At 43.5% G+C, this 16,270-nt stretch overlaps 1 protein-coding gene across 3 annotated transcripts in view; it reads left to right on the plus strand.

Moving 5' to 3' along the window:
* DCDC2 (doublecortin domain containing 2) overlaps positions 1 to 16,270 on the plus strand; it is a 152,323-nt gene that overhangs the window by 50,649 nt on the left and 85,404 nt on the right. For 2 of the 3 annotated variants that reach the window (XM_030314740.1, XM_030314743.2), the window contains 6 exons: positions 19 to 95; positions 243 to 374; positions 6,006 to 6,152; positions 8,224 to 8,278; positions 14,380 to 14,421; positions 14,568 to 14,727. In XM_030314740.1, the coding sequence (XP_030170600.1) occupies positions 19 to 95; positions 243 to 374; positions 6,006 to 6,152; positions 8,224 to 8,278; positions 14,380 to 14,421; positions 14,568 to 14,727 (613 nt within the window). The remainder of the gene's footprint in view (positions 1 to 18; positions 96 to 242; positions 375 to 6,005; positions 6,153 to 8,223; positions 8,279 to 14,379; positions 14,422 to 14,567; positions 14,728 to 16,270) is intronic. The other variant, XM_030314742.1, reaches the window with a different exon arrangement.

Consider the following 16,270-nt stretch of genomic DNA (forward strand, 5'->3'; position numbering starts at 1 on the left):
ATGTGTTTGTTTCTAAAGGTGAAACCGGTGATGCACAGGAGACTCAACGTGTCGGCTCGCTTCAGAAAACCGCTGCAGGAGCCCTGCACTATCTTGTAAGTTGGAGCCCTTTCCTATCGAGGTTGGCGGCTTGGTTGCTCTCCTTGTGGTTTGGAATCTGTTCCGTGGTGTTAAAAGTATGACCGTTTCCGATGGTGTGGCTCACTCATTTTTTTTTTCTCTCTCTCTTTTTTCCCCCCCAGCTTGATTGCCAATGGAGACCTCATAAGTCCGGCTTCTCGCCTCCTCATCCCTAGAAAAACCTTGAGTCAGTGGGATCATGTCCTACAGATGGTCACGGACAAAATAACTCTGAGGAGTGGGGCTGTCCACAGGTACATCAGGGCAATCTGACGGGTTTCATAACTGTTCAGGGTGACCCCAGCAGGCTCCGGAGTCACTGGTCCCCAGATTGTGAATTTCAGCTCTCCGGTGAGGCTCCATTTATCTGCCTCAGTTTCCCTATCTGTAAAATAAGTAGTAGTACTTACCTTATAGAGTCCTGTTAGAAGTGAGATAACCCACATAAAGAGATTAAGATAGTCCTTGGTACATAGTAGTGCATCCTCAAGTATTAACTGTTTTTGTTCTTTTAGTTTAGAGCCAATAGTTTAGAGCCAAATGTCAACTTTCTTTTGGTTGAGAAGGAGTTTTTATTGAATGAGCTAGCTTCTTGGCTCTAATTAGCTGTCCTTTTTTCCAGGAGATATTTTTGATTCCTTGATGCTCAAACCTATTTGCCTAGCATAAAAAGTCAGAGATGAGCAGGTTTGAATGGGTTAAGGCGGAAGGAGGTAGGTTAGAGAGGTAATTAAGTGGGGTCATTTAAACTTCAGAAATCAAGAGCATCTCCTCAAGTTATGAAATTCAAAAAAAACTTTTTTTTTTTAAACGTTTATTTATTTTTGGGACAGAGAGAGACAGAGCATGAACGGGGGAGGGGCAGAGAGAGAGGGAGACACAGAATCGGAAACAGGCTCCAGGCTCCGAGCCATCAGCCCAGAGCCCGACTCGGGGCTCGAACTCCCGGACCGCGAGATCGTGACCTGGCTGAAGTCGGACGCTTAACCGACTGCGCCACCCAGGCGCCCCAAAAAAAACTTTTTTAACGTTTTATTTATTTTTGAGAGAGGGAGAGATAGAGACAGAGCATGAGTGTGGGAGGGCAGAGAGAGAGACCCACACACACATGCACACACAGAATCCTAAGCAGGCTACAGGCCCCCAGCTGTCAGCACAGAGCCTGATGCGGGGCTCGAATTCACGAACCGTGAGATCACATCCTGAGCCGAAGTTGGACGCTTAAACAACTAAGCCACCCAGGCGCCCCATGAAATTTAAGTGAAGATTCAAATCGTGGCTTTTAAATTGTGAAGCATGGGAAATTATCCCTTGATGAAGGCTGACGTATTTGGTTTCTTTTTGGTGGGAGAGTTACAAATAATATGTGCAAAGACAGAACATATTAAGAATCTACGTACCGTGTGACACACAATATTTGAAATCCAGTCCAGAGTTTTCTGGTATTCTCAGATCCTGTCTTTCTCTCAGTCTCTCTAACATACTCTGCTAGAGGAGTGTACTTTTACTTTCAACTTCCTGTGCCTGTTTTCACATCCGTATGTCTGCATATCTTTTTATAGACCTATCTGATAAAATAAGTTCTCAGAATATTGCATATTCTTTCAGTTAAATTTGTATACAGATTAATATATGTATATTCACCTGTTAATATGCATAATTTCACAGCCATTGAGATTTTAAATATAATCAGGTATGATATATAAATAATATAAATACACATACACGTATTTAGATGCAGTTGAAAGTAATCTTTAGATGCGGTAAGAAAAAAATTCAAACAGGACAAAAGACCTAAAAGTGTTTTGTCTCACCTTGGCTCTCCAGCCCCCCTCTCTAATACTTCTCTGCATTATTCCAGAAATATTTTGTGCATTCGGAAGCACGTACATCTTTTATTTCTTAAAAACACAGATGGGCGCGTGCACACACACACACACACACACACACACGTGACACACACTTATGAGTAAGTATATAAACATACCTTGATGTTTTTCCTATAACAGCAAATCTTGGAGCAGGAATAGCTCTCTATCTTCCAATTTTTAATGAGTACAAAATATTCCGTTTTAAGGGTGTGCCCTAATCTGTTTTAAGAGTCTCCTCTTGATGGAAATTTAGGTTATTTCCAATCCTATGCTATTACATGTACATGTCTTTGTATGTAAGCAGAGTTTATCAGGAGACTGAAGTATAGATGTCGAATTGCTTTCTAGTTGTAATGCATTTAAAATTTTGCTAGAGGGGTGCCTGGGTGGCTCAGTCGGTTAAGAGTCTGACTTTGGCTCAGGTCATGATCTCACGGTTCGCAATTTCGAGCCCCGCAACGGGCTCTGTGCTGATAGCTTGGAGCCTGGAGCCTGCTTCAGGTTCTGTCTGTCTGTCTGTCTGTCTGTCTGTCTCTGTCTCTGCTCCTCCCCTGCTCATGCTCTGTCTCTCTCTCTCTCTCTCTCAAAAATAAATAAACATTAAAAATGAAATAAAATTTTGCTAGATACTGACAGCTGTCTTCCAGAGAGTCTGTGCTGATTTGAACTTTCACTGAAAGTACATGAAACGGCCTGGTTCTCCTACTCTCATCCATACTGTAAAAGTATCAAACATTTTGTCTTTTCGTTCACATTGGGTAAACACAGTATTTCGTCGTTTCTTGCTTTTTATTTATTTAATATACAACAGTAACAACCGAAACAGCATCTGCTGCTCCTTTCTTGCATGCAAGGTATTCTTCCAGGTGTTCTACGTTTTAAACTTAATTAAGGCAGCAACGCTGTGAGGTAAGTAGGGTTATTATTCGTTTTTAGTAAACATGAAACACGAGACGGGGGGTGGGGGTGGGGGTGGGGGGCCGAAGTTACTTCTCCAAGATTAGGCAGGTAGTGGTTAGCGGAGCTGGGATTCAGGCCTCCTGAGTAGGCAGTCTGGCTCCAGAGCCCGTGCTCTTCACTTCCCAGTTATTCTGTAAATAAATGCCACAAATTTATCTTCCATTATATATGAACTGTCTGTATTACGTTTGCATTTTTATCTTGCTGATTTAGAGACACTCTTTACGTAGTAGGGAGATTGGCTCTTTCTCATAATGAGTTTTTAAGAATTTTTTTTAACGTTTATTCATTTTTGAGAGAGACAGAGACCGAGCATGAGTGGGGGAGGGGCAGAGAGAGAGGGAGACACAGGATCCGAAGCTGGCCCCAGGCTCTGAGCCGTCAGCACAGAGCCTGATGTGGGGCTCGAACTCATGAACCCTGAGATCATGACCCGAGCTGAAGTCAGAGGCTTAACTGACTGGGCCATCCAGACGCCCCTCTCATGAGTTTTAAATATATTTCCAGTTTATGTCTTTGATGTTCCTTGTGTTTTTTGTTGTTTTTTTTTGGGGGGGGGTGGGTATATAGTTAAGTTGAATTTTGGTGCAAATTTTCAATCTGACGATCATTAAGGTTTATGACTAGTTTAGGTTTTTCCCATTCCAAGATTATAAAAATATCCTGTAGTGTTTTCATCTTGTACTTTTAAATTTCACCTAAAACTTTGATCCTTCTGGATTTTATTTTGGTGTCAGGAGTGAAGGCAGAACCCAATAGTTTTGTGTGTGTGTATATATATATATGTATATATATATATATACATATATATATATACACACTTTATATTTATATTTATATTTATATTTATATATTTGTTAGATATACAGTTGTATTTTTTGACGTATACATAAATGTAAACCCGCTCAATAAATAATATAAAGCATGCAAAGATCTATACACACAATTGTATGCCCAGATACACCTGTTCGTACATGTACTGGTATACACAAATGAAATACATGCGAGTGTAAATGCAGAAATGAAAATATATGTCCCCCCCCCCCCCCCCCGCCCCATACTTGAATACTTGGAGAAATTTAATTCTCAGTGCGATGCCAGATAGGAGTGAGGTTTGGTTGCTGGTCACTGGGGACATGCCCATTTTCCTTTCACAGAACATTAAAAAGTCTCCTGGTTGGACCCTCCCTGTGCTTCAGTATATGTATATATCAGAAGCATCCCATTAAAATTGGTTCGACTCCCTGTGTATGTGTCTTGCCTTTTGTAACAAAGGGAAGAAGCAGGTTAACGAAAGTCCTGTAAATGAAGGCTAAAACGTGGGTTAGAATTTACTCACACCTGTAACTACCTGCAGAAGAAATCAGTCAAATCTTGGCTACTTCCAGATCCAGAGTGAAGCCGCCTTTTAATTTCAAGCCATAAAAGTGAACTACTGACTCAGATCTTCCTGTTGTGGAGGAAGATGAAGGTCTGGGTCCAGGCCAGTGGTTGTCAGCCAGGGGCCATTGGGCAGTGTCCAGAGTCCTTTCTGTTAGTCACACCTGGGGACAGGGCAGCTACTATTCCATCTAGTGGGTGGAGGCGGGTGCTGTTAACATCCTACAGTTAGTTCACAGGCAGGCTCCCCTCACCCCCAACAAAGAATTGTCGGGTCCAACAGGCCAGTAGCATCACTGCTCAGAAATCCTGGTCTGGGTTGAACGGCAGGAAAACCAGAAAATCTGGGTTAAGTGTTGGTATTTAGACTCGTAGGGATAGAATTACAGTGCTCTAAAGAAGGAGCATCTTTATACTAAATCCATCCGTACACATTTTGGGGGTTCTGTGGCTGTTTTCTTTGTACTTTCTGGCTCCTTTTGATATGGCCATTTACAGAATCAGTAAAGAAGCAGACAGATCATTGCCTTTTCTTTTTTTTTCTGTGCAAATGTCACTAACCTTTATTAGGTAATGTAAGAAGTCTGAGAATTTTCTTTAGTGATTATCTTGAAATCCTTCCAGTCACTAACTCCTCTGTTTATAACCTTCAGGAATAGGCATTACTTCTCTGGTGTTGTTTTCTAATAGTCTGCTTTTTCTTGTTCTTCAGGGGGAGAAAAAAAGATTCTGTGGACACGTTTAAATCGTCTAGCAGAGTTATCACTGTTCTTTTAATAAGTAACATATTCCTTGTAGTGTGCAGCAGTGGTTTTACAGTAAAGGGAAGTCCTTGTGAAATCCCTTGATTCTGGGAAGATGAGGGGAGGCCAAAAAAAAAAAAAAAAACAAAAAACAAACAAACAAAAACAACAACCCAAAAAGGAAGAGGCGGGAATGCTATGTGGTTCTGCACCATTAATCCTGGTCATGGGCTCCTTTGCCTCTTGTTGTCTGACCCCATTTGTGTGTTTGGATGTACGATTTTGGCTGAGGGCTCTTGCACAGAATGCAATAAGTTTGTCAACCTGACAAATAAATTAAGAAAATAAATTTAAAAAAATTTTTTAACGTTTATTTATTTTTGAGACAGAGAGCATGAACGGGGGAGGGTCAGAGAGAGGGAGACACAGAATCTGAAACAGGCTCCAGGCTCTAGGCTCTGAGCTGTCAGCACAGAGCCCGACGCGGGGCTCGAACCCACGGACCGCGAGATCATGACCTGAGCCGAAGTCGGCCGCTTAACCGACTGAGCCACCCAGGCGCCCCAAGAAAATAAATTTTAAAAGTGCTCGCAAAATAGAAATAGAAGAATCGATCTTCAGCGGGAGTGGAGCTCCGTTTAAAGCCCCGTGTCCTGTACAAGTTCGTGCTCTCCGTCCCAAATCTTACTGTGGCAGCAAGACGGGATCCCCCTGTTGGATGGTTAAGGTTTCTTGGGAGGATGTCCTGTGCGGATTATAACGCTGGCATTTAATTGAAGCCAATGACTTTGAGGCACTTGTAATTCAATAATTAGAATTAGTAACAAATGAGCCAGCATAAGAGCAGAGGATTTTTACTGAACTTTGTAATGTTAAGTAGCTCTCTCATGCTTGTTAAGAGCTGAATTGTTGGCATTCATATTTTTGGCAGACTCTACACGTTAGAAGGAAAACTGGTTGCGAGCGGGGCCGAGTTGGAGAATGGGCAGTTTTACGTGGCGGTCGGCAGGGATCGGTTCAAGAAACTGCCTTACAGTGAATTACTGTTTGACAAGTCAACAATGAGAAGGTCTTATGGGTGAGTGTTCCCCCTCATTCGTGTCTCCTACTTTAGTTACCACTTGCAATAACCAGTCTAATGCTCACCACTGGTCTATTTTATATAATCTTACTGATTATCAGTTAGAATGGAAAGCATGGGGAAGATATCTATATCTATATCTATATCTATATCTATATCTATATCTATGTCTATCTATATCTATATATATATATCTATATATCTATATATCTATATATCTATACATATAGCTATTGTTTTTGCCGAGATTGGAGATTTATTTTTTTTTTGCACAAAAATACAATTTTGGGGAATCTATGAAAGACAATATAGTATTTTTTAACTGTTCACTTATGAAGTCATAGTAAATATAAAGGCTTATTTTTGTGAAGGAGACACGGCAATGGACTTCTTTGTAGCATACATTATTAGACATTTAATAATGTCTCCACTGTTTAGCTGCACAAGATAATTTTTTAGTTGGTGGATATACAAGCATCTAAAAGTTTAAAACATTTAAGTTTAAAAACAATATTTTGTACTCCTTTTAATTTTTTTTTTAAGTTTATTCATTTTTGAGAGAGAGAAAGAGCGTGAGGGTAGGGGCAGAAAGAGAGGGAGACACAGAATCCGAAGCAGGCTCCAGGCTCTGAGATGTCAGCATGGACTGAAGTCGGACACTTAACTGACTGAGCCACCCAGGTGCCTCAGTCCTTTCAATAATAGGAAGAGATAAAAGCGATATAATTCCACTTGCATAAGTAAATAAAGCAGCGATACAGAGTATAATTATGACATGCAAACTTGTAAATACACTTAAAAATTTTTTTTAAATTTAATTTTAGAGCAAGCGAGAGCTTGCGAGAGTGGGAGAGAGAGAATCCCAAGTAGGCTCGAAGCTCAGTGTGCCAAAATCAAGAGTCGAACGTCTGTCTGCTCAACCAACTAAGCCACACAGGCACCCGTAAAGATTACCCTTTTAATTGCATGCAATACTCTGTTGCCCCTTTTTTTCTCTATGAGATGTCCTGTGTCTGTGAAGGGTGCCTCACTCCAGGTGAGTTGATGGCTGGCAAAGGCATCAGTTCAGAGCCCTGGTGGATGCAGGCGCCCCTTGGTTTGCGTGTAGTGCTGCTTTTTCCAGTGGTTCTGTGGCCACTTCGCTATCAGAAACGGACTCTTTGTGGTTGTCCTCTGCTAGGGTGTGTGACAGACACTTGTGCAGACAGAGCACAAGCTTTATCAAGCTATCAGGAGAGACCGGCCGAGGGTTTCTAAATAAGTAAGGGATGAAATGGAACTTCAGGGGGCGGTGTTTGGGGTGTGCAAGAGCACGTGGTTTTCCAGCACTTTAGAATTCTTTACCAGCACACTGATCGATGGCTGTCCTTACCCATCTACGAACTCAAACCCAGCAACACTGGGTTCGCCTGCCATGAGCCTCAGCGTGTACTTGAGGGCAGTGAGAGAGCTGTAGCTCGCAGGCGGCCTCACTCAACCGAACGAGTAAGACCTTTGTGGACGTGTGGTCTTGTTTTCAGAGGTTCACTGGGTTCCAAGACGCTTCCTAACAACACAGACATCTCTGAAACCGCATTCTTATAGCCAAGGAGAGCTTTTATTTTTTTGTAGAGAATGACTGGTTTAGAAGCTCCCTGAATGGAAGCAAACACCAGTGTTTTGCCGTGTCTGAGCTTCTGCGGTCGACCCTGCAGACATTATGAAAAGAATGGAAATTTACTGTTTTTGACTCAATCTGGCAAAATTACTCAGCTTAGGAAATGACTTTTTGAAATGCATATAGAAAATTGGGGGATTTGAATAAAAATGCCATGAAACAATTTAAGGTGGTACTAAAAGTATAAGGGAGCATTGATTAAAATAGTTTAAAAATCTTTTGGAGGGCAATTTGGAAACTTTATGGTGGTCTTTGTGAAATTGGGAAAAAGTATGTGGTGCTTTTTGTGAGACACCGATGTCCGTCAACAGTTGACTTGCAGGTCAGGACAAGTTGGAATGACAATTATCTGGCATTACGTGTTACTTGTAAATAATGTTCAGATTTCTAAATTGCAATTTGTTTCTGCAGTCAGAAGTCTTCTTCACTACCTCCTATCGTAGGATCCAGAAAGTCTAAAGGGAGTGTAAGTATCAGATGCTTTACTCATTAATGTTCTATATTTCTATGTGATACAGAGAGACTGTCCCCTGGGTTTCAATTAAATTTGAAGAAATAAAACTTTACCTGCCTTGTGGCATGTGAGCACTTATGTGAAACAATGCTAGAACATTAGTGTTACAGCTAAGCTCTTCAAAGTGAACCAGCATTTTAATTTTTGTTTTAAGTTCGTTTGTTTATTTGTTTATTGTTCGTTTGTTTATTTATTTATTTTTGAGAGAGAACGGGAGTGAGGGAGGGGCAGAGAGAGAGAGAGAGAGAGTATGAATCTCAAACAGGCTCCAGGGGCTCGAATCCACCAACTACGAGATCGTGACCTGAACTGAAATCCAGATTCGGCCACTTAACCGACTGAGCCACCCAGGTGCCCCTTGAACCAACATTTTTAAAATACAGGTTTCTAAGCAGGCAATCTTTTTCCTTGTGTACAGGCCTGATACAACTTATCTCGCAGTTGAAATCTGGGAAGTGATACATAAAAGTAGAAGAAATGCGGGGTGCCTGGGTGGCTCAGTCCGTGAGGCGTCTGACTTTGGCTCAGGTTGTGATCTTGTGGCTCATGAGTTTGAGTCCCACTTCGGGCTCTGCTCTGACAGCAGGAGCCTGCTTGGGATTCTCTCTCTCCATCTCTCTCTGCCCCTCCCACACTTGTGCGTGCTTGCTTGCTCTCTCTCTCTCAAAATAAATGAACTTTTAAAAAAAAAAAACCCAAAAAGTGGTGCCTAAGTGGCTCAGTTGGTTATGCCTCTGACTTTGGCTCAGGTCATGATCTCACAGTTTGTGGGTTCGAGCCCCACATTGGGCTCTGTGCTGACAGCTCAGAGCCTGGAGCCCGCTTCAGATTCTGTGTCTCCCTCTCTCTCTGCCCCTCCCCTGCTCATGCTCTGTCTCTCTCTTTCAAAAATAAATAAACAATAAAAAAATAAAAATAACAAACCCCCAAGAAGCAGAAGAAATGCTGTATTATGTCACATTAATTGTATTTCTCAGTCTGGTATTTCTGTCTCTGGCAAAGATTAAAGAGGAAGTCTTTGTTTAAAAAAAAAAAAAGACAATCCTGTTGTATTTCTTTAAAAGATTGAGAAGCACTCTAAATATTTCCCTATCCATCATTCATCCACTTGCTTGTTATTTAACAAATAATTATTGTTTATTATTGTTTACGGTAATTATTGTTAATTCAGCAGATGTCCATTAAACTGCTCTCCTGGGGGAACTGCGACCAGCATTTAGTCCTAACTTCTTAGCCTGTGGTACCTCCTCACAGTGATGAGTCTCATCCCAGCTGGAGTGCTGCTGGGGTGGCTTTTTCTGGCTGAGGCTTCTCTTTCTGCTCTTTCGATTGAATTGCCTGACCGGCAGTGATCAGAATGGATTTGACATGTCCCCCTGTCTGAACATTTCCCCCTGATTTAACTACGCAAAGTTTTTCTGTTGGTATTTTGTGAAATAAGCTAATGCTGGGCACTGATACTGTTTAGGTATCTCCCCTCCCCTTCACCCCATTTTTGTGTATCATGCAAATCCTGTCAGTACAGAGCTCGATGTGGGACTTGATCTCACGAACCGTGAGATCGTGACCTGAGCCGAGATCAAGAGTCAGATGCTTAACGGACTGAGCCACCCACATGCCCCATGTTGGACTTACTTATTTGAGAAATCACTCTGCATGTGGTGTCTGCAGAGAAGTGGGTTGGGGAAGAACAGAGGCAGTGGGTGGCTGGACCCAGGCATGTGATGCAGGTGACCTGGTCAGGTGGCTGCAGGTGACATGGATGTCTGACCATTCTTCCTTGAGTATATTGTAGCTGTTGTCACTGAATGATGCATTCATCCAACAGGCATCTCTTGAGTGCATGTTATGTCCTGGGTATTGTATTAGTGCTTGTGCGGAGAGGGAGGCAGAGATTCTAGAGAAAACACGAAGTGTGTGGAACTTACATTCTAGAGGAGGAGAAAGAGAAACAAACAGACAATGCATTTGGTATTAAGCTTGAGGATAAGGGATAAGCTTGAGGAAAGATACATCAAGGAATGGGAAGAGCAAGTGAGAGGATGTTGCAGCATCTGGGTGGTCAGGACAGCCCTCCTTTAGGGGGTTGTATTTGAGCAGAGTCATAACGTGCCTGGCACATAACAGGTGCTCACTGAACCTGTCTAGGTGTGTGAATGACGGGCAGTGAGCTGCATGGAGAGACCGTCTTTGGTCAGTAATTCCAAAGTCACAAACTTAGTTTTTAACAGAAGGATTCATTTACTCCTTTCCTTTAATTAATTGGGTCCCTGGAGAATGTACATGTTTTTAAGATCATTAGCTGCTTGGCACTGAGTGGGGGTGGGAGAGAAGCGGCTAGGGGAGACCTAGCTCAGGGCTTTGGGAATCACTGCCGAGTCAGCGGGAAGAGCACCCTCAAATTCGTGATACGGATCAAAGGGGATGCAGAACTGGGTTTTTATGAATTCATTTCTCACCAGGCTTTCTAGGAATTGCTCTACTGCATGAGGAAGGGGAGTGCGGGAGGTGGCCTGATAGAGTTTAGTAAAAAAAAATAAAAGCGGGGCGGAAAGCTACCAGAGTCTGCACAGGGGGCCCCTGCTGGTGTGTAAGTGCCTAGCGCAGCCGCATCCACCCTGTGGTAGGGAGTGCGGGTGGTGAGGGCTTCTGGGCTCATGCAGGCCCTTCCAGAACCCCTAAGGAATGCCCCGTGCAGAGCTGGAGGAGACCAGAAAGCCATTCCTTACACGAACGCCTAGTGCTGGGAGAATCACAGACGCGAGCAAATGGAGAGTAATTTTAGCGTGCAGTTCTAGCCTTGAAAACAGAAGGAAGATAGGCGTGGATGATGTTAAATTCTGTTCACAGTGGAAACACACCCCATCATATGGGAGGCTGTGGCGTAGCAGCCGGGACGCCCCGCGTAGTGTCAGGGTGCCTCCTAGTGGCAGATGTGCGAACTCAGAGATTTGAGAACTAAAACCAGAGGCTAAAAGTTGTTCTTGTTTATTACCATGTGGCTGTTACATCTTGCGATGAGTAGTTTACAGATTCCAATATTATAATTGGTAAAGTTCTGGTAAAAAAAAAAACCAATACGATTATCCGTGTATCCCAAGGTCACTGTGAAGCAAGATAAGGTCCAGATGTTTCCAAAGCTCTATTTTGCCTTTTGGGAAACTGAGTCCAGGATGGATAAAAGGGTTTTTTTTTTTTTTTTTTTTTTTTTTTTTTTTTTTGTACACTTGCCATCACCAGATTCACAAGTGAGAGAAATGCCAGCCTGATTCTGGGTCTACTTTCCTGCTTAGAAGTCTCCCTTTGGGGTGCGTCTCTGAAAGACACGCATGGCAGAGGCTGTCGCGTGAGGCAGATCCCTCGCGAAACTTGGTGTTTTATGGCCTCTGTGCCTTTGGCACCTGTTCATGGGGACTGGGAATGCGTTTCCTGTGGTCATGAGTTGAGTGGCCCTTATTGGAAAGAGCTGAGGGAACTATTTAAAAAAATCCCAGTTTCAGTAGAGTGAGGGGAGATGGAAGGGTTCTTTTCAGTTCTTTTGTTTATTTGAGCCAGCAGATTGCTTTTCCTGTCGGATACACTGATGTGTGTGGGGCAAGAGGCAGGGCAGTGGTCGAGATACCGCACGGGGTCCAGTGTTTGCATAGGACACGCTGTAAAATCAGGCTGCTTCTTGACTCCTTATTCTCAGGCATGTTGACCCAATTTGTCACTTGCAGGTGGTCTTTTCAGGGAATCATGCCATATTATAAATATTTGTAGTGCCTTGGCATCAGGCAGCTTCGTGTAGAAAAACCAGACCTGGGTAACTGTGAGAGAGTTAATCCCCTTTATCTGTAAAATGGTGACAGTAATACCATATTTGTGTCAAGTGGGTACTTAGAATGTAAGAAAGTACTCAACAGTACTGCTTTTTCTGTACAAGATAGCAAAACTCCCCTCTTACCTATGCCCACCCCCCCAAATAGCCACAACTCTCTATTTATGTATCTATGTTATAAGTCATGTGTGGAAGTCTCAGAAAAGAAAGGAAGATCCCTGAGAATGCAAGCTGGTGCTTCCATAATTGGATACGTGGATGTCGGTTTCCAAAGCTGTGCCTTATATTGTTGGAAGTCACCAGCCTTTCTTGATGCTCCCAAATCGCCCTTTTGAGTGTCCTTATCAGTAATGTAGTATATCAGAACTTCCTGTATAGTTTACAAGAGAGCTGGTTTTTAAAATCGTGTGAATCTCAGGCACTGTAGGATGGGGCTTCTATTTCTCCCTTGTGAAAATGACTTCTCCCAGACAGCTGTAAAAGGCCATCCTGCCAAGATTCAGAGAGGTTCTTCTACATTCAGCTTCGTTTTAATCCTTGGAAGTTCAACAGCATCTCTGAACATTCCAGTAGGCTTGCTAGAAGGGTTACTTCACTCATCCAAGGCTTTTAAAGTTTTAAAATCTCGGATGCATGGACTCGATTGAAAATAGGTGGGGATATGAGGCCTGGCTGATGGTTTTGGAATCTCTACTTAATCATGTTACCTGTATGTCTCTCTGCCAGGCAGCCAATGGCCTTGTGAGAAAGAATCATTGGAGAAAAGGAAAGAAAAAAACCAACAACTCTGGTTGCTGTTAATGCAATAATTAAATGGAAACGTATGTTTAAATTGCAGCTGGAATAGGAAATTAAATTATGCAAAGGAGTGTTATAGATTTGGACAAGTTTTCATACTGTTAATAAATCTATGCATAATTCATTTTCTTGTAGGCTACGACAAAGTAGCATAAATAACTTCATTTGTAAGGCTGTGAATATTTCTACCCATAATTGGGTGATGGCTAAAACCATTTAAATGCTTCTGGATGGCTGAATATATAAATGTTTAAAATGAGCAGTTATAATAGGTTTCTAGGCAGATTTGTTTATTTAATATTACTGCATTTATTTTCAGATCCTAGCATGGTACAGATGTTGCATAAAGATTTCACCCAATATGGTGTGAGTTCAATACGATTTTTAAGAAAAAGAGACTAACTCTGCTCTTGGAAGAAGCACTCTGATGCTCACTGAGTAAATACTGCCTGACAGGCGCTGTACTAGTTATTTTATAAGTGTTACCATTTCCTTCTCGTGATGGACCTGAAGGCAGGTACATTGGCCCCACGCAACTGCTGAGGAACCAGGATCAAAGAAGCCAGGAGTTAGTTAGCCCAGGGTCCCCTCGGTGGTTAGTGGCAGAGCAGTGGCTCTGAGCCAGGTGCTTTGGTCTCTGGAACTTTCATTCTTTCTACCACCTGCAGCCTCACGCTTTCTGCATGCAGGTGGGGTTAGCACCTGAGCACCGAAGGGACCAAGGTGCTCTTGGTAGGAGGGAGTTTCTTGCCATAGGCATGGCCAAGCAGTGACGGAGTACGAACACAGCTGTTCGGTGGGTGCGTGTGGTAGCCACCCCTGTGGTGGGTTATGTGCCCCTGTCCTCCCTCCCCCGCCCCGGGAGCTGTTCTCAGGCCAGTGACGGGAGCCCTCGAAACTCAACCTCACCTTCGTGATAAGGAGCCTGCTTTGCAGATGCAGAGTCTTCGTCTCCAGAGGCTCCGCCGAATGTGTGACAGTTGGTGGCTGCCTTTGCCCGGGTGTGGTCTTAAGCCGCTGTGTCTGTGTCACTCTGGATTTGTGATCTCCAGGGAGTGTGGCAGTCGCCGGCGGATGAGTACGGATTTGAGGATTTTTACAAGCATAGTGTGTGTGCCCTTGGATGATGACACCTGCACATTCACGGTGACCGCTGGTTGAGGAGGTGTCTCTAGACCGGTGAATCAAACTGAAGGCTGTCGCGATTCCTCAGCCAACAGATAGCTGCTGCTTTTTCCAGAAGTCACAGGAGGGAGAGGATGGTTAAGGCAGCGGCTTGCGGGCTCCATGACCTCATTGCTTCCTCTTTGCAATGGCGCGACACAGCGCCTGTCTCCCAGGGTTGTGAGGATTGAAGTAATTTTCTGGAATGTCTGGTACATGTTAAGTATTCAACACTTTTTAGCTATTATTTTTGTTCTCCTGCCTCTGTTAGACCCTTCCTGTGGCATTTGGAGAAGTTAACGTGGATATTAAGGTGGAGAGCGGGGACTCAGCAGAATCCATTCGTCTCCCACCCCTGCCCCTGCCGCGTTTACTGCTGGTTAATGACTCGTATGGCCCAGGAGTTGCTTTGGGATTTCGTTAGCCAATGGTAAGGGTCTCCAATCTTTTGCCACTTAGGGAAATGATCGTCAGTCCAAGTCAACAGTTGGATCCAGCGACAACACATCCCCTCAGCCCCCGAAGAGGAAAGGGAAAAAAGAAGTGAATTTGGAAAAACCCAAAAAAGGGAAACAAAATGTAAAGTTAAAGAATTCACCACAGATAGTTCCAGACAGCGGTAAGTTTGTCCTTCCTGCTATTACATTGTTTTTATTGTTTATCCTCTCAAGGCTATGATACGATTTTGATTCTTAAATAGATCTGTTTCTCTGGACCCGCAGAAGATACTCCTGACCATCACGTGGGAGAGTTTTCCAAGGAAGAATCTTTTTGTGTACAAGATTCTTCTGTTTTTCCTGCTAAGTTTCTGTTTATAGTTAGAGGTCGTGTACAAGGACACGGGTTCTGAGATAAAATATTTCTTGTGGTGGTCTTATATCAAAGAAAAAGGTAAATTTTGTCATCCTTTTCTTCTGTTGGAAGGGCTTGATTGACGTTTTGACCAACTACTGTTGACATTGGTCTCTCTCTCGTGTGTCTACAACCCTCGTCCACATCGATCATGAGTTACTGTCAGTCACAGCTTCCTTTCTCCGAAAAGATGTTTTACTAATTTTACTGATACCCAAGAGGATACTATAAAACTTTGCCAGTAGACAGTATGTACCCAAACTGGTTCTGTACCTTGCATTAGCAGATACAGAAATAATTCTAAAATAAATTCTAAAAAAATAAATAATTCAAAAATAAAATAATTCTAAAAAAATTCTAAAAAATAATTCTAAAAAAATTTTCATTGGTACGAAATTTGTGCAGTCAGATTGTGAACTTTCACGGTGGTTTTGGGAAGGTGGGCTCTTTTTGGCCTCATCCCATGCATAGTGTCAGCAGGGTGAGCCTGCGGGCGTGGAGGGCTGGCCGGGCCACTGCTCCCCACTCACCCCAGGATCCACTCACATGCCCACAAGGGGCCGGGCTGGGCACCCAGGAAGATGAGGGATGGGCCGTGGTTTCGAGTTCCTGGCCAGTGCTCTGTCTTCCACCTGGGAGCTTCAGCTTATTTTGAGGTCGACGCGCAGAGTCACATTAGAATTCCGGCTAACGTGGGCCCCACAGCTGAGGGGACATGGGAACTTATAGGGGTCCACATGATGTGGTCCCCGTGGTGGAAGAGTTGTCGGGAAGCCGCATGAGACTAAAGAAACAGGCTGCCCGAGTGAGCCAGTGACAGAGGAGACAATGGAGGGGGCTTGACCTCTTTAAGGTTTCGGTGACAGAAGACCAGCTGGGGACGGGGAGTCCCAGATTCTGGTTACAGTTCTGCTATGGACCTTGGCCAAGTCACTTAACTTGGGGGCCCCATCAGCTATCTACAAAATGTGGGTTCATGATAAGGTTTTGTGTTAGGGGCACCTGGGTGACTTAGTGAAGCATCTGACTCTGTTTTGTTTTTTTTTTTTAAGTTTATTTATTTATTCTGAGGGTGGGGGAGGGGCAGAGAGCGAGGGAGAGAGAGAGAATCCCAAGCAGGCTGTGCGCTGTCAGCGAGGAGCCCGATGTCGGGTTTGAACTCACACCGTGTGATCACGACCTAAGCCAAAGTCAGACACCCAGCTGAATGAACTACCCAGGTGCCCCAAGCATCGACCTCTTGATCTCAGCTCAGGTCTTGATCTCAGGGTCGTGAGTTCAAGTCCCACATTGGGCTTCACACTGGGTGT

This window comes from Lynx canadensis, chromosome B2 (genome assembly GCF_007474595.2).
Source record: "Lynx canadensis isolate LIC74 chromosome B2, mLynCan4.pri.v2, whole genome shotgun sequence".
NCBI lineage: Eukaryota > Metazoa > Chordata > Mammalia > Carnivora > Felidae > Lynx > Lynx canadensis.